This window comes from Lissotriton vulgaris, chromosome 3_1 (assembly GCF_964263255.1).
Source record: "Lissotriton vulgaris chromosome 3_1, aLisVul1.2, whole genome shotgun sequence".
NCBI classification, from domain to species: Eukaryota; Metazoa; Chordata; class Amphibia; order Caudata; family Salamandridae; genus Lissotriton; species Lissotriton vulgaris.
In genome coordinates this window covers 1394259788-1394278908 of record NC_141689.1, presented here as the reverse complement: position 1 = coordinate 1394278908, position 19121 = coordinate 1394259788, and the positions used below count along the sequence as shown (strand labels likewise).

Here is a 19121-nt window from a genome sequence, read left to right as displayed (position 1 = left end):
TCCAAAATTAGCAGAATTGGCAACTTCGGAATCGGGTCCAGAGGCGCAGGGCCTATTGTTTTGTCAACCGTTTTTAAAAGAACTTATAAAGTTTGTATCCACCTTTAGTGGAATTGCAAAGCACAGGCGTCCTTGCGCCGGGCCATGCGTCCGGTTTTTGCCAAGGCCGGACGACAAAGGGGACGCTCGTTCGGCCGTGGGTCGCAGCAGCAGTCCCAGAGAGGAGCCTCACAGCAGCGTGGTGGAAACTATGACTCTGGATACTCCACTCGTGCAAATTTCTACCCATCCCGCAAAGGAAAGGGACAGTATGGCAAAGGTCGATCAGGTGGACAGCAAGGCCATTACCAGGATTCCAGCGCTGCAGGTGAGCCTGATTCATGCTTGCGATGTGATGTTGGGGGGCAGAGTGCAATTTTTCCTAAGCAATTGGCGTATGATCTCCAACGATGCATGGGTGCTAGAAACCGTTCAGGGTTTCAAAATAGAGTTCTATCACCCTCTGCATCAGACCCGTCTTCCCCCTCCTTTACTTTTTTCCCTTCACGCACAAGCTTGTCTTTCAGAGGAAATCGAAGTTCTCCTGCAGAAAGGAGCGATTGTTCCTACCGTCCGTCATCCGAAGGGCTTTGTCAGCTCAGTCTTTCTGGTCGAGAAGAAAGGAGGCGGGTCTCGCCTAGTTCTCAACCTAAAAGACTTCAACAGCGGTGTTGTATACAGACACTTCAAGATGGAGGGCATCCATCTATTGCGGGATCTCCTTCGGGAAGGAGACTGGATGGTCCGTCTGGACCTGAAGGACGCATATCTGTCGATCCCGATCTACAAGCCCCATCGTCGGTTTCTCCAATTTCAGTGGCAGGGGCGTTGGTACGAGTATTAAGTCCTCCCGTTCGGCCTTTCGTCGGCACCATGGTGCTTCACGAAACTACTGAGACCAGTTGTAGAACATCTACGGTCGCGGGGGGTCAGATTGATCATATATCTGGACGACATTCTCCTTATGGCGGATTGTCCTCTCAGGCTTCTGCAACATCTGGAGTGGTCCATCGAACTCTTGCAGTCTCTAGGTTTTTTGGTCAACATTCCGAAATCGGTTTTGGTCCCCACTCAATCTATAGATTTTCTGGGCTTTCAGATAGACTCGGTGGCTTGCCAGCTTCTCTTGCCCGGCCAGAAGATGCGTTACATCAAGAGGGAATTGACGTCTGTTATTTCCAGACAGACTGTGTCATTGAGGTCATTGGCACGTGTAGTAGGTCTGCTGGCGTCTTCCATTCAGGCGATCTTTCCGGGCCCTCTACATTACAGGGCGATGCAGCGTTTGAAAATTCAGCATCTCCGGAAAGGCCTCCGCTATTCGTATCATATTCCTCTTTCAGAGGAAGTGCGGTGGGAGATGCAGTGGTGGCTGGACCACATGGAGGCCTGGAACGGTCGAGCCCTGTTCGGTGCGTCTCCGGAACTGGTGGTCGAATCCGATGCCAGTCAGTGGGGTTGGGGAGCCCGTTGCGGGTCTGTCTCGACGGGGGGTCGTTGGTCCCCCCAGGAGTTGTCTCTCCACATAAATTGTCTGGAACTCCTAGCGGGTTCTATTGCGATCAAGTGTTTCTCTCCCCTTCAGACGAGTTGTTGCATTCTTCTCCGGATGGACAACGTGTCCGCAGTCCGCTATGTCAACAAGCTGGGCAGGACTCGGTCCAAGGTGTTGGCGGGGATAGCCAAGGATTTTTGGCATTTTTGTCTGCAACGGAAGATCACGGTTATTGCAGAATATCTTCCGGGTCGCAACAATCAGGTTGCGGATTGGCACTCCAGACATCTTCGGGATTTCAGCGACTGGAGGCTTCATCCTCGAGTCTACCGTGCCATTCTTCGGCAGTGGGGCCAGTGTCACCTGGATCTGTTTGCCTCTCGCCTCAACGCGCAACTTCCCCGGTTTTACAGTTGGAGACCGGATCCCTTGGCTCTGGCCACGGATGCTTTTCTTCAACAGTGGCCATCGACTCTCTGCTATGCTTTTCCCCAATTCATGATGCTTCCCAGGGTGCTGGCTTACACCAAGCGGTTTCGAGCGGAGCTGATTCTGATTGCTCCTCTGTGGAGGGCTCAGGCGTGGTTCCCGATTCTCCTAGAGATGTGTTGCGAACCTCCACTCCTTCTTCCCCTGAAGTGGAATCTGTTGCTGGATCCTCTCGGAGATCCACATCCCCTCATTTGGTCCGGCTCTCTCCAGTTGCTGGCATGGCGAATCTCGGGGATCGTTGGACGATCCCGGGCATTTCTAGCGACGCTGCCAAATTCATTAGTGACGCCTGGTCTCCCAACACTCACAAACGATATAAAGGGGCTTGGAAGCATTGGTGTGATTGGTGTGTTCAACGGGAAGTTGATCCCGTTTCAGCGGATGTCAGTTTAATTATTAACTTTTTGACATCCCTGGCCACCTCAGGTTTGGCCTATCGGACAGTTAATAGTTTTCGTTCCGCTATTTCAGCTGGTCACGTCCAGATTGATGGCAAACCTGCTGGTGAGCACCCCTTCATTTCCAAGTTGCTTAAAGGGATTCGTCTTGCGAAACCTCCCACTCCTAAGTATGTCTCTTTATGGGATGTTTCTATTGTTCTGCGGTTTTTGGAAGCTTGGCCTTCTAATCTCTTATTGTCTCGTAAACAGTTGTCTGCGAAATTAACCATGTTATTGTGTCTGGTATCTTGCAAACGCGTTTCAGATATCCGCGCTTTGGATCTTGCGGGCCGCAGTTTCACTCCTGAGGGTGTTACGTTTATTCTCTCTAGGAGGACTAAGTCTAATACTTCTTCCATTACGTATCCCTCTTTTCCTGATCATCCCAATCTTTGTGTTGTCCAGTGTCTGAAAGATTATGAGGTGAGTACCGCTTCTTTGCCTACAGACATGCAAGGTCAATTGTTGATTGCCTTACAGAAACCATTTCGTCCTGTTTCTCCAGCTACTCTGGCTCGCTGGGTGCGTTGGCTAATGTCCGAGGCGGGCATTGATGTGTCTGTTTTTGGTGCACATTCTGCGAGGGGGGCAATGGCCTCTAAGGCTTTTTCCATGGGTGTCACTCTATTTGATATTATGAAAGCTGCAGATTGGTCTTCGGACTCTGTTTTCAAGACGTTTTATTATTTATTTATTTATTTTATTTATTTATTTTGAGATTTTTATATAGCGCGGACAAGATCTTTGCAGATATCCGAGCGCTTTACATAGAGGGGTACATGAATTGTTAGTGTTGCTTCTGTTGTGGTGGATCAGCTTTAAAAAAGCATAATCGGAGCCTCCTGTCCTGACATAGAATTCAAAATTTGCAAACATTCGTGACAAGAATTTTCAATTCTATTAAGGACTAGGAGGCGAGGATTATCCCACCCTTTTATGATTCATTTGCATTGTTATGTACTGTGTACTGCTTACCTACTGATGCAGGTCTATTTATCCTTGTTCTTTCCCCCCCCTGGATTGCTTTGACTTTCCTCCATTATTTGGATGTTACGGCTATGTATCTTTTTCAGGTTCAGACCCGAAATGATGTTGACCATCTTCTTCAGGAGTCTCCTGCGTCTCCTGGTTCACGGATCCAGTGTTCTTCGGTCCTCTGCTTCAAGATCCTTTGGATTTCTGCAGCGTGTTTGGAACTGTTTTTGTTGATTTACTTGGGATTGTTTTTTGATCTGGAACTGTTTCCACAAAGAAAGAGGAAGAAGGACTAATGTTTGGACCTTTTATATGATAGTCTCTATGGTCATTCCCTAGTGTTCATGGGAAATGTAGTTTTGGTTGTTTTTTATTGGCTGCTGAGCATTTCATTAAAGAAATGAGAAAGCATAATCCTCGCCTCCTAGGCCTTAATAGAATTGAAAATTCTTGTCACGAATGTTTGCAAATTTTGAATTAGCATTACCCGTGTTGGGTCTCATCACCCGCCCGACACAACAGCCTTCACAACGCTCTCACAGGCCGCCAGGCTAGCACGGCTCCACCTTTCCAGAGGATACCCAACAGTACCACGGGCATGCTGCTGGTACCGTGAATTAAATGCAAGTTTTGTAAATGTGCATGATGCATGCAAATATGTGGAAAATCATAGTGGCATTTAAAATGTCAGTACGTTTAGGTCAGCAGTGAGCACAAAAATGTTACACCACTTCTCGGCCGGGACAGGTGTCATGCTGTGTGTGTTGTCTGTGCGTATCAAGTGTCTGAAGTGAGGAGGTCTGTGTGCGGCTGCGAATGTGGGTGTGTTGTGCGTGGAACTTGGAGGAAGGCAAGGCAAGCTAAAGCACATGTGGAACTTTATTACCTGCAACTTGAAGTGAATAATTTAAATTTATGACCCCGACCTCAGGGCTAAGCACACACATTCTTGAATTTGTAGCGACTGCCAGCTGCAGCTAGCGAGACCTGCATTTCTGCGTACATGCTGGCTGCATTGCCTCTCTCTTTGCCGGCCGCCCACATCATGCTCGTGCAGGCTGGCTTAGCCACAGTCGGAGGTCCTGGTACTCCCTCTGTTGCCATGAACGAACCACCAGGGATTCATGATTACTGCGGCACAGCAAGCTTATCAACAGCAACCTGGCCACACTGGACTATTAGGAATTCTGCCGCCTGCTCATTCCATGGGAGAGCGGCAGCCGACCCACTCACCCTAAAACTGAGTCTGACAGAACTCACACTGACTCCTGACCTCACTCATGTCTCGGAGGTACCCATTGGCAGGCACTGACTTGACCTCAGTGAAATGCATCTTATGCCGCACTGTGATTGAATCAATCCAGTTACATTGTGGTGAGCCCAGTCCAGCCCCCAAGAAGTCTGCAGAGCAGCATGGTGCACTATGTGTTGCCTGCCTGGGCCACTGACTCGACTAGTGTTACATTAACAAAACAAGCATTTGCAATGCAATAGGTCTCGTATTAGGAAAGTGTGAGCTATTGGTATTGTAAATGACAATTTTTTTTAATATGTGTTGGCTTTGAAAATCTATAAATTAATAGCATTGTTATTCACAAAGCCAATATCTTACACTTTCCTAATGCGAGTCCTATTGGCTATGGCAATGCTTATTGATAACAAGCAAGGGCAGTGCTGTTGTGGTGCTGAGTGATGATGTGGGTGGGCTGAGTGATGTGGTGATGTCCCCAGAGTGATGTGGTCTGTAATCTTGTAACTGTATATATGTAGCGTGTTTAGTGTATCTTGTGTACCTTATGTAACTTACCTGGTTCTTTTGTAAAGCGCTCTGACACCTGTGGGTAAAGTTTGCGCTATATAAAACTACAGTAAATAAAATAAAGTATCTCCTAAAAGTTCACCCCCCTCCCTCTTTTTGTCCTTGAGTTCCTTCATGTGAGCCCCAAACATTGCCATGGTAGTGTGGGTGAGAGGTATGTGCAATGGTCTATGGAACTGTAACTCAAGCTCTGGAGCCTCCATCGACCTTGAGAGGGAGGAGCAGAGGTGGCACTTTATTACAGCCCCCATCACTGTATAAAAGGCGTCGCTTGAGTCCTGATATTATCATAAATCCACAGGTTAGCCTCATGTTATATTATTATTTAATGCACACACATGGACGCGCATCCTTCCCCGACCGAGGCTCGAACACTGGACCCTCAATTCAGAACCAACCACTGACCGAGCCAGCGCCTCTCCTCACCTGCCCCTTGACGTCTCTCCCTATGGGCGCCCGCTACGCCGTCATCCCTGTCACCAGGCGCGTGCCCAGGTTCTCGGCGTCTTCGCGGCGCTAGAGTCTGTCGTCCATCTCTATGCCGCTCACTGTTTCTTTCTTTGGTCCTCAGCTACCACCGGCCGCCCGCAGCTTCTGGCACGCTGAGTGCTCGTGCGCCGCGCTCTGGCGTTACACCGGCTGCCAGCCGCGCCTACTTCCTGGAGAAAAAAAGCGACAAAGGCGGCCATCTTTGAAAGGGCAGGTTTGGGTGTTAATTGAAAAATAATGGCATTGTCACGTATAGCAAACGGGAAAAAATACATTTCTTTTTTATTTTAGTATGATACCCGTAAATCCCGTTTAATTATTTTTTTTAAATGTGTTGAAATTTTACGAAGACAATGCATTAGGAGCAATTACCTATTACTCAAAAAGTTTTTGGAGCAAGTCGCGTATTATTTTCGGGATTCTGTACATTAAGTAATACGGGTGTCGGATTACTCCGATTACACTGAAATCCCGGTTTAGCAAGTCCAAAACGGCCGCCTGATGTGCTCTTTTCCCAGGCAGGAGGCGTGTCCTTGAGCACCTGCCTCGTATGCCATTGGCCAATACGTTGCCGGAAGTGGCGCTAAACCCGCTCTCGAGGCTCCCTCTTACGCTTGTCTTTGGGCAGGTAAACAAACCAGCCTAAGGCCACCTTCACCCGATGAAGCCCGGGCTCTCTCCCCGTGCACGGTGAGTGGAGGGGGGGGATATGTGTGTGTGTCTGTGTGCGTGTGTATGTGTGCGCGAAAGCGGGGGGGGGTGTACGCGCGTGTGTCCGTGTGTGTTCCAGTGTGTCTGTGCGTGTGTCTGTCTGTGTGCACGGAGTCTGTTTAGGGTGGGGTGCGTGTGTGTGTGCGCCTGTGTATGCATGTGGCTGTGTATGTGCGCATGCGTGAGTGTGGCTGTGTGAGTGTGTTTGCGCACGGGAATGTGAGGCACGGGAGGGGCACGGCACCGTGCGCCCCCACAAGGTGAAATCTGCGCTCGTGCACCTCTCGTGTCCACATTCCCAGAAACGGCTGACAATAGGTCTCGAGCAGACTCTGCTCGACCTAAACAACAGTTGATGGACAGAATGCAGACCAATGTCATACATTCACCCCAGTACAGAGATCTGGGCCTAAATTCATCGTTTGTTTGCTCACCATGCCATTCTAGTTTGGACCCAGCCATATGCAAATCAGTCTTGACCCTGTGCCCCATGGGAACAGTCCAGCCCGAACTGCCAAGCCGGTCCTCCCTGGACTGGAAACAAGCATCCTAGGACCGGTTACGGGCTTTCAGCCCTCATCAGCCAGGATAGCTTGATTCCAGTGGCATGGAGAGCATGGGGTCAAGACTGATTTACATATGGCCAGGTCTAAACTGGGGTGGCATGGTGAGCAAAAGAATGATGGATTTAACCTAGATCTCTTGACTGGGGGTGAATGTTTTGATTTGTTCTGCATTCCGTCCATCAATTGTGTGTCTTTTGCTTTGCTTTCTTGCCCTAAGTGCGCCAGGTATGCCCAGACGTGGGTCCTGGGCTCACTGTGCCACTGGAATCAAGCTATCCTGGCTGAAGAGTTGAAACCCCAAAACCGGTCCTATGATGCTTGTTTCCAGTCCAGGGAGAACCTGGCTTGGCAGTTCGGGCTGGACTGTTCCCATGAGGCACAGGGTCAAGACTGATTTGCATATGGCCAGGTGTAAACTGGGGTGGCATGGTAAGCAAAAGAATGATGGATTTAACCCAGATCTCTTGATTGGGGTGAATGTTTTGATTTGTTCTGCATTCTGTCCATCAACTGTGCGTCTTTTGCTTTCTCGCCCGTGTTACAATAACAGCCAGTGATCTGGCCGCAGCACTTGACAGTCAGGCACAGGCACCAATATGCGTGACTTCGTATTTCAGTGCAGTGATGCGGACGACCACACTGAAATGCGTTAGTCTAACGCCGGATACGTGGCACTTGGCATGGCTGGTAACCAGGGTGCAAGACTTTTCCATTAAGCCCATCACACCACTCAATAGTTCTCCTATCACAAGTATGTCTTTCAAAGTGAAAGTTATCCTGCCCCAGCTCCTTCTTTGTTTCTAAAGACAACCCTATGCTTCGTAGATCGTTTTTACAAGGATCATACATTTATTCATTTTTATTAACCACACACGTAGCCTCATGGAGCTCTGGATACTGGCAGCCCTCCACCATGTGGCAATGTAATGTTGAGCTAGCACTAGGACTAAATGCAGAATTGATTTCATGTAACAGTATGCACTCAAATCTCCAATTTATGCAGCAGAGCTAAATTTGGCAATGGCTGGATCAACCAACTAAAATTCTGTGTATGTATTTTAAATCTTTTCTTGCCACTTGGGATCTTTTTGACATGTTGATGTAGTGTTCTTACTGTAAAGCCCCCTTGAAAATCCTGTTTAATGAGAATTTAATTGATACTTCTTTTTTGTAGTGATCTGGAAAAAAGATTACAGCGTACACCAGGAGAACGTTTCCAATGAGGATATGGTAAGGGAAGTCGTAGGAGAATAGTCATCTTTCTCATGGGTAGTGTAACTGCGTCATGGTTGTCCTACCAGTGGATTCTACCTCCCACTGATGATTATGTAGTGTTTATTTGTTTGCGGAATTTCCTACGCACATGCACAGTGAACCCTTGAAGATATAGTGCTCCACAGATGTTTCAAGTCTTTTTATAACTTTGTAAAACTAACAATTTGCTAGAAATGTATGTTTTCTAATATACATGCCAGCGGATGGTGAATACTAATTGGTATCCTGCTCACACTTTCAGCCTATAAATCTGGAAAACCCGTATAAAGAACCCCCTAAGAGATGTACCCTATGTCAGATCTCTGTCGACTACAAAAATACACAGGTAAGTATGACTATGATGTCTGATCCAAATGTGTTTGCTTTTGCTGGATATAACAAATTATTATATTTCTGAATATCAGCGTGTGCTTAATTATTTTGATAAATACTAGACCTTGTGAACATAAATAACGTTTTTTTCCAGCCCACTCCCTGCAGGACTATTGTATGACTGAAGGAGAGCTACCTTTGTTTTGAGATGTTTACTGTCCAGCTTCAGGAGCTGAGAGGAGCTTTCAGAAATAATGTAGAAATGTCCACAAAGCTTTTAGTCTTTCAGGTAGGACCATGAGAGTTATTAAACTTAGAAATCGGCAGAGCAAGGAATAAGTTGATGAGGAATATTGAAATTGAACTCAATTATTAGTTCCTTTGGGTAGGCGCTCTTCCTACTCTTGTCTTTAAAATTGGAGAAATTTACACCTGTCAAGGGTGAATGCAAGGGTTTTCAGTCAGACATAATAGCTTTATTCGACAAATAGTCATAAAAGCTGGAATACAATACAAAATGTATGACCAAGATATTAAAAACTTGTTAAAAAAACTTCCCATGAAGATAAACATCCATAAATTATTATAAAAACAGCAATGGACATTTTTAAACTCCTCTCAGTGTTCTATACATATAAACAAAGGAGTCTTTTTACATTAAGACACGAAACTCTTGCCTTACGCTTACTACCTTTAATATTAAAAAGAATAAAAGTAAGAACAAACCCCAACATCATTTAAACAACCAAAAGAAGAGAAATTAGGCATGTAATACACATGTATTACAATGCAGTAATCGCTTTTGATCTAATGACCCATGCCCATCCTAAAAATTTAGCTAAAGATATGGCCAGGGGTAACCATGTTTCAGTGCGAATTAATCTAAGCGCTACCTCATGTTTTCGGGTACCCAGAGCTCTACAAATTGAGGCCAACCACACACGCCGCAGGACTTTATAGGCGGGACACTCAAATAGTGGGCCAAAGACTCCAAGTTTACATGACAAATAGGGCAAGAGGTGTCATCTATTGTATCCCATCTTGCAGTAAATGACTTTACGGGTAATGTGTACACTCTAAGTTGGAAATAGAGCTTTCTATCGTGAGGCTTCGTTATGGTGTCCCAGTATGGTTCCAGCTTTTGTACTGGTTTTACATCTAGGAATTGGCCCGTTAGTGTCGAAGGATCACTATTCCTAGAGGTGTTATCAGTCACCCATCCCCAGTATCTTTCCTTCAGCTGTGCTTTGGAGGGAAACGGAGTGTTTTCAGGATTCTCCCATGGGGCAGCCATGCCAATACTTACTAGGATAGATCAAACTTCCTGTAGCCATTTAATTGTTTTATAACGATCTGCTCTTATTAGATCTTTTAGGCCCTCGACATAAGGTGTCAATTCGGGTGTTGCCCAGATTCTCCGCCAATACAACAAAGGGCGTAGTCTGGCGCAATCAACCAAAGCCTTCCTGCCTAGATCATAAAGTAATGGCCGTACTGGTGTGTTTCGTGGAAGGATAGGGATTTTATGTAAAAAACTATTTTCAACTATGGTTAGTTTAGAAATAATTTTAAATCCCCAGAGCTCTGCCCCATGTAATACTGCACTAACAACTTTCATATTATAAATGTTCAAGACTGGAATAACTGGTTTTATATATGCATTAAACTCAGCCAGTAAGGTTCCTGCCAACTGACGATGTTTCAGTGTGGCCATATCCAATTGCTTGCCCCACCTCATGTCACCCTGCAAAAGGACCCCACGATATGTAAAATCTTATACCTGCTATAGGGGTCGCTGTGAGAAGTTGGCTGATATGTGATGTCCACTATTCTAGTGGGCACCCTGTATCAGTCCAAACAACCCTTATGGTGATGGTTTTAAAGTCAACCTTATAGACCAGCTATCCTAGTGGTAGAATGGACAAAGCAGTCTTAGGCTAATACTTCAAAGAGCATGTGAAGACAATTGTTTTACCAATTATAATCCCTTGAATACCAAATGAAAGGACACCACATAAGGTATATATCAAGTATATATGTATTTATTACTAACACAACCCCTCTGCACTCTTTATGCGGTCAGAGTTCGAGATACAGCACAAGTTACTCAATAAGCATACTATAAGTTGCACAAATACAATTCTGCCATAGGGGCCTCACGAACCATATACTAAGTAAGTGGTATAAGAACCACTTCAGGAAAGGTGACTAGGCCTAGGAAATCGATGAGGCTACACTGAACAACCAAAGGTTAGGAAGTAGGAGTCCCACAGGATGCGTGTGCAGTGTCTAAACACACATGCGAGTTGCCATAGACTTTCAGTGGGAACGTAAAAGTTACAAAGTAGTAGATTTCGGACACTTCCAGGTGGACTATGGGAAAACCCAGTTAAACTAGGACACTTGGATAGTTACTACCCTCGGGAGCACCGGAGTACTCGAGTTACCTCACCCAGGGAAGCCGGGTGCATAGGTGTTCTTTCGTGTCGGGTTTCGTCGATCAATCCTATGGAGAGCTGCAGGAAAGTGCTGCAAGCGACCAGGAGGAAAGTGTCCAGATGGAACCAAGGGTGGGTCGTAGCAGTGAAGAACCTGAAAGCAGAGGGGACAGAGTCTGGGTCACTAGCCAGTGACCAGGAAGGAACCAGGAAGGAACCAGGCGATGATGAGATGCAATCAGGTGAGGAGATGAAGCTTGTCTCCGCAGCCACGTGGACCAGGAGGCGTTGACGACGACCAGGAGCTGGATACGGACTGTCCCACGAAAGATCTAGCTGTTGGCGGTGTCTGTATCCGGATTGGACCGAACAAGCCTTGGCAAAGGCAATCCACGCAGGAAGGGAAGATCAGCTTCTGTTCAGACCAGCAAGGTCTGGGGAGCATCCCCTTTACAGGAAAGCAGGAGCAAGCCCGGAGCAACCAGGCAAGCGGTGTTGTTTCAAAAGGATGTCTTCAAGAGGGCCACTAGCCAATGGGCTAGCAACCGCGAAGACGCGTCGAGGAGAAATGCAGGAGCAGGCCCCACGCGGCACTCGTGGAGTGTGGAGGGCTGAGCTTCGGTGCACTTACTGCTCGGGGTTGGGGCTTCTCAATCCCCAATGCACAACTTCGAGGACGCCTCAGAAGCTGCACAGTTGGCAAAAAGCAGGTACTGCAGGTGGTCCGGTCCACGTCTCTCATGTCCGCCACGGGTCTCAACTTTGCTGTGGATGTGGGTCGGAGTCAGAGAAGTTTGGAAGTTCAGAGGCTGCATCGCTAAGTCTTCAGGTTCCGGCGGGAGCATCGGCAAAGCAAACCAGCAAGTTACTGTTGGTGCCTGTTTGCACAGGGTGGTCACTCCTTGACCACAAGGGAGATTTCTTCAGTCTTCCAGTCGAAATGGAAAGTCGATGGTCCAAGAGTTCGTTTCAGATTTTCTTCCAGGATAATCTAATGTCTCTAGACACAGCTCCTAACTTTATACTAATCTAAGGGGCTGGATTACCTGCTAGGTCCCTCCTATGGGTGGAACCTGAGAAGGAGGTGGTTACACTCCTTTCTCTTTGTCCAGTTTTGCGCCAGAGCTGGGGCTGGAGTGCCCCAGCAACTGGTTTGAACCGGGCTATGCATGGAGCACCTTGTGTGCCCCAGGCAATGTCTGAAAACAGTAGTTTCCATTGAACCCACCCTGCTCCAATCCACTAGAGGCTGTCTGGGGAGGTGCCAGCACCTCCCTTGACAGGAAACCTATTGTCCAGGCCTCCCCTGCCGGAGTTTCGTCCAGCAGCAGGAGGTCAGACTCGTGCCTGTGGCAGCAGCATCCATTTTGTGATGCTGAGGCTCTGTGTAACTTTAACCGGGTAAAGCAGTAACTACATGTCTTCTCCCTCTAGAAGGGTGGAATGCTACCCCTGCCGCCAGGACTGGCGGGAGGGTAGTATTCCAAAGTGTTTGACACTTTACACAACATGTTTTGATAAAGCCAAACCAAAGTTAGCATTAACCATGAGGATTATAATGCACTTAAGAGTATATGGTATGGCTATATCATAGAACAGCTATAAGGCCATGGTTCCGAAAGCTGCAGACAGGCTCAGCTCATGCTAGAGCACCATCTCACATAAAACCAAGCACTCTACCTTCAGGATTGTCAAGGCCTGCCATATGAGTGACTTATAGGTATATATGTGTCTATATATAAGGGTAGATATAGGGATACTATATCTAAGCAAGGGGTGATTACACCACCTTGCCCAAGCTGAGTTTTCAGCCTGTGGTGTCAGTTTGGATGGCCAACCAGGGGTGGCATAATACATGCTACAGCCCCTGGTAGGCCTTGGATGCACCTATGCTCTGGGTACCTATGGTACACTTCACAGCGGCTCACAAAGGTGACCCAATACCCAATTAGGTATGTATCTACAGTACATGGGATGAATTTAGAGCGAGAACAGCTGGGCTGTGGGTCTGATTAGCAGGCCACAGCCAGACTATAGTCGAAAAACTAGAGTATCACAGCAAAAAGTGGGGGTGCCCATAGGAAGCAGACCCTACTCTCCTACAGTCGCTTATTCAGCACATTTCCCTAGTATTGGGATGTTATTTAAATCTTATAACTATAGTACTCTAAGATCTTCTGTTACCAACGTAGGCTACTTTGTCTGACGATTTCAGAATGAGCAGTTAATGAAGCATGAGGACAAGATGTGTTCAGCACAACCCTACTGTGCGGTAAATGAGACCTGAAATAAGACATTCTCATGCTTCGTTTCCCACATGTGGATTTTGAAAGAATACCTAAAGGGCATTTTGGGGAAGGCCTTACTTGAAGATAAATGGTGAGATCTGGTATCGAACAGAAATCTAGGCACACAGATTTATTTTAACTAAAACCTACTTCACTGCATTTAATATAATTTCTTTCTTCAGACCTGGTCTAGAAAAGCCCCCATAACTGTTGTAAATAACCATTGGGTTGTAGCGAATGTTTCACATCTATGTGTTGTAACTTTGTTACGTTCTAGTTGGGGGCCATGGTTGAGGCAGTGTTGCTATTCTGTGCCTGACCATGGATTCACAATGAATGAACGTGGAGGGTAGACTTCATTCGCTCGCTCATTTGCAATGATTGCAAAACTGGCTTTCCCATTTAAAACCTTGAAACCGAATGTTCAGTACTAATAAAGCCTTTTCCAACTTGAGGCTCAGCATTATTATTTTAATTCCCTCTTTAATGCTTTGGACACCAATACGCTCCCCCTCAAACTCCTTATCTGCAAGTATTTAAAACCACCCCGGGGCATAGGGATGCCAAAACTCACTTGAAGATCCGTAAACCGCTTTAGCAGCCAGAAGGCCAAAATGTCTTCTAATAATTTGACACCATTTATTTTCCACAGTGATGTGCTCTAAAATTGTTTCGAAACAATAATACAGGGCATTTATGCTGGACCTCGGTAAAAAGCCCCATAGTCCCCTTCCTTTGTTAAACAACTAAAATTGTTTCTGCCATCTCTGGATTTTCCAAAGAGTGGTCATTCGTTGGAAATATGAAATATCTCTACGATTAGCTTTTATGATTTTAAAATGTATCTTAAAATAGAAAGTTTGGATTCTTAAACTTGAACTGGGATACTTGCATACAATGAGGGCTGACAATAAGCCTCAGATGTTCTTCATTGAAAGCCATTGTAATGTCTTGAAACCTACATCTACTTACTTCTGTCAGGTATGCAAATCCTGGTAGACACTCCTACGGGTAGTGTAAATCTGCTATTACAGGTGACAGAACACTGCCTTGCCTCTTGGCAAAGAACACATCATAAAAAAACACCTACACTGGGTACAGTGTGCCAAGACGAAGGGGCGGGGAGCAACTCCTCCAGGAAAATGAGGACAGACAGGAGACTTAACAAACTGGAGGCGTAAGTGGCAAGGAGACACAAGTCATCACAAATCTTAATCCCTTATATTTGTGTATGCCCTATGTATTCACTTACACATGAAATATGGAAGGCATAAAGGATCCCATGTCATTTGGCTGTGTTAAATCAAATATAAGCAGCCTGGCTATCCTTTGTATCAGAAGAGAAATAGATTCAGTTTGTAAAATGTATTTCAGAAATCATTCAATTAAATCTACAAATAAGGTACAAATGACACAAAAAAAACATTGTACCACAACATTTTCATACACAATATACACAATTTTTCTACAGCAATCTTTCTACGGCACCAGTCTTTACATAAATGAGCTGCTGTGCAATATTACACATACAACTCTCTTCTTTACAGATGGATAGACCCTGAGGGTGTTTTAATGCTCCATGATTCTACAATGTTGGTTTCAATATATGTATGTGTTTAAAGTGGACACATAAATAGATAACAACATCTTTTGCCTTCTTTGCTTTGATCGTCAAAGACGTGGCACATCTGGCTATGTTCCATTTAAATGTAAAGTTACTGAGTGGGAAAATCCATAGGTAAAACATATTCTATTTTTGACATATCTTCACATCCTGCCGTCTGTCTTTTAAATGGTTGCATTGAAGGTAGCCCAGAGTTCAAACCAGAATACGGCAGATTTGATGGTGGCATTTCTTTTAATACTGGTCATACCCAATTCCTGTCTAACAGTGACTAGAGATACATATTTTGTGTCTTATACATTTGTTCTGTGAGATTTGAAGTACATTTATTTTATCCACACCACTTAGCTCAGCCCCATAAAAGGTACTACATTGTGCCTTAGCTTAGCCTAAGAAATGCGCTGTGAGCAGACAGTAGTGAAACCCTATTTCCCCCACATTAGCATTGTAAGTGTAAAATATATGCACAGTTTGTTTTATTCACAGTTGAACTTCTTCGATTAGTAAAGACCAGTTACCACAATTAAATTTGAAATGAAGATAGAATCCAATAGAATATTGTTACTTCTAAAGCCCCTCCTAGAAGTGTAAGGCTTAACGTATAGGGAATTGATTTCTCTTCTCACAACTTTATGCCTGTACAAGAAGAACACTCTTCCATGTGTACAACCCTAACTCTGGCACTATTGCACTTGTATAACAAAAATGCTGAGTCTAAAAGGAGTTCAATTATGGGCAGATTAGATGTCTCCTCCTTCAGTAACGTCCTCTTACAGTATCTATGGAAGTGTCCAGGTTTTAGAGGTCAAGAAACAACCTGTCTCGCCTTAACAACAAGCATTTGCAATGAAATAGGTCTCGCATTCACGCAAGTTTGAGCTATTGACATTGTAAATGACAACGTCTTTTATTTATTTTTTGGGTTTTAAAACCTAAATAAAAGGCATTGTCATTTATAATACTAATAGCTTAAACTCTGCAAATGCGAGACCTATTGCATTGCAATAAAAGGCATTCTCAACTGCGTGTTAGGTTGTAAATATCAGAGGAACATAAAACAGTCCATGACCAGTAAGTGGGAGTCCTCTTGAAGGGATATAGTATCTGGAGAGTCTATAGGGAACAAGTTGGGTGACCACCATTGTCGTATCAGTGAGTATTTACATATTGGTGCAAGTTTCCTCACTTCTCAGTCAATGTTGTTTTCGCCCAGCCGCAATTGGTTCTTTTTCAGGGGGTGGGGGTGGGGGGGGGGGGGGGGGCAAATCTCCGAAACTTCAAATGGGAGCTCTGTCTCCTCTCCTTCATATTCAACAGCCTGACCTGATTAATAGGCTGCCCACAGTGACATTACCAGGTATGGGGCAAGGAGAGAAGTAATAACGTCACCGCCGATTAAGGAGTATAGCACAGTTTCGGTAAATAACTTAAAGAGGAGCACCAGAACATGCATAATAAAAGTAGCAGGGAATTTATAAAAAAGAGGGCGGCGGTGTATGAAAATCAATAAACCAAAGCCCCAAATGTAAACAAGTTGAGTGGGGCTGAAGATCAACCCTATGTCTTTTTGATTTAAAAACAAATAATGAAACTGAAGTCATGTGTACACAGACCGATTGAAGAAGTGGCAATTGTGGATGCATGGAGACCAATAATGAGACGAGAAGTGTCCTGTATCTTGAAATTGATATGAAATCACTTGGCATGCTGTAATTAGACAAAGAAAACGATCTCCGACAGCTGCGCCAACGCAGTACTCAAATAAGGGAAGTATCTAGCCGGTCAAAGTGGAACATACCGGGTAAGTAACAGCGTGACACACCCAACCTGGTGTTGAAAGAGGGTAAAAAAGTACACAAGAGGCTTGATAAGCCTGAAACCAAAGACACAAATACATTTATGTGTTGATGTGACGTGCTATCATGACGGAAAGGCAGAGTGATATCAAGTTAGAATCGAAGTGCACGGAGCTCTTACCTTCAGAAGTGACAAGCAGTCTGTGAATGTAATCCCGACAATGTGCCAATGATATAGATCACGGCTGAGAGAGAAGGACTGGCAATGAGACGAGAGCTATATTTAAGGTGCAGACGGTTGCCAACATAGCAGAGGGAATTGTCCCCAAATGCGCGAATGCAGCAGCATGTATTTTATTTTGCATCGCGCTTTCACTTTAACAATAGCAGTTAAAGTGAAAGCGAGATACTTAAATAAACACGCGGCTGCTGTTGTAGGGTGACCAGATTCTCAAAACAAAATGGAAGTGCGTGAGTCTCGCCCTGCAAACTAAAATAAAATAGGGAGACATGATGGGTGGGAACACACGGAGTATGGAGGGAGACATGACGTTCGAACTCCTTATCCGTCAGCGGGGATATGAGGAGAATTAAACAGGCAGCCAGTTTTTGGTGGTGGGAGGGAGGGCACCCTACAGGGAGATGAAGCTGCTAAGATGAAAGCACGGCGCTCATGAAATGGACACCGCGCTGAATAATTTAAAGTAATAAAAACAAGCCGGCAAAAAGAAAAGACCAGCTCCGACAGCGAAAGGGAAACCTTCCTTGGGGCGGGACTTCCGTCTTCAGAAGCCCGCGCATGCGCCCACGGAGAAGCAGTGCTGGTGACGTGGGGCTCATGCCCGAGGGAGAGCCCCGCGGAGGCTGCAAGACTTTAGAATGACGGTAAGTGAGGGGGCGCTTGCATGTATGCGGCGGCTGGGGGGGCACTTGTATGTATGCAGCGGCGGGGGGGGGCACTTTTATGTATACGGCGGCGGCGGCGCTTCTATGTATGCGGCGGCGGCCAGGGGGAGGGGGGCCGCTTCTATCTATGCGGGGGCGGGGGGAGGGGTGGGGGGGCCCTTCTATGTAGGCGGCGGCGGGGGGCCTTCTATGTATGCGGCGGCGGGGGAGGGGGCGGCATCTATGCATCTATGTATGCGGCGCCGGCGGGGGGGGGTGGGGGGTTCTGTATGTGTGTAGGTGCTCTCCTGTGTGTGTGTGCCTTCCTGCCTGCATGTGTTCAGTGTGGCTTTCCTTGCGCGGCGACGTGCGCGCTCACGAGATACAATCTCCGGCTGGAGAAGCTCGTGACAGTCTGCTATCCACATTCCCCCAAAAGTGATTGCATAAGTTGTCTTGCCCTAGACAGCAAAAAGCTTCGCTTTTTGCTTTCGTCTAGGCGAGACCTAAAAACATATTTCACAATCAACTTATGCAGTAGAAGACCTTTCTCAATTGTACTGAGCTCATATAGAAAGCTTGATAAACGTGCCATAAGACCTTTTTTCAAATAATTTACAGTTTATTCAAAAATGATATGGGCTGTGGATAATTGGGGTCATTTTTCCACCCTTCTTTTACAGCAGTGATTACTGGCTTCTACAATGATTCTTTAACTTGGCCTGACTTTGGTCTTTGTTTAAATAAAGTAGTTATTGGGTCTACCAAAAGATCTGGTTGAAACTGGTAAAATTTCATTAAGACCAGATCAGAAAAAAAGGTATAGGCTTATCGTTTTTTTGAGAAGCCAAAGACACTTCATTTAAGAGAGAAAGTAGAAATTTTGTAGAAAACTCGAATGGCTTAGTCCCTCACAGAGCTTGATAGAGTGTGTTCCAAGTATCTTCTAGATGTGCCTCAAGCTTTTTCCTTAAAGACTGTAAGAATACCTCTGTAGCCTGTAAAATGATATGGCTTTAAACAGCTTATCGAGCCACTTATAACTGACTTGTTTACACTGCTTCCTAATTGGGAGAGATGTTTAAAGCCACTATTTCAAATAGCTATCTCGGCATGGCCAACAAAGCGATAAGAAAGCCCACCACAACAGTCCTTCAACAATTACATGAACGGCAAGTTTTATTCAACAACACTTGGATAATTGATTGCTGTGTAAGAATTGTCCTAAAGTATTCTCATTCTTTTGTTATATCCTCCCTTGCACAGACTAAGGGACCATGGGGTCATTTAAGTTTGGGCAGATGGTCTACTTGCCTGCCAAGGTGGCACAGACCATAGCCTCTAAAAACCCACCAGCCGCATGTTGTAACATGTGTATTATGGGGAGGCCATCAGTGCCCGGAGTTTTATGCGGAGGGGCATATCAGGCGCAACATGAGATTTCCCAAGTGCTTTGAGAGCCCCAACATGGAGCTCT

The 19121-nt window shown here is 45.7% G+C and overlaps 1 protein-coding gene across 2 annotated transcripts in view; it reads left to right on the top strand.

The window, feature by feature from the left end:
• Window positions 1-19121, top strand: part of MRPS18C (mitochondrial ribosomal protein S18C) — a 181148-nt gene that overhangs the window by 59843 nt on the left and 102184 nt on the right. For both annotated transcript variants that reach the window (XM_086961869.1, XM_086961868.1), the window contains exons 2-3: window positions 8201-8256; window positions 8543-8626. In XM_086961869.1, the coding sequence (XP_086817995.1) occupies window positions 8201-8256; window positions 8543-8626 (140 nt within the window). The remainder of the gene's footprint in view (window positions 1-8200; window positions 8257-8542; window positions 8627-19121) is intronic.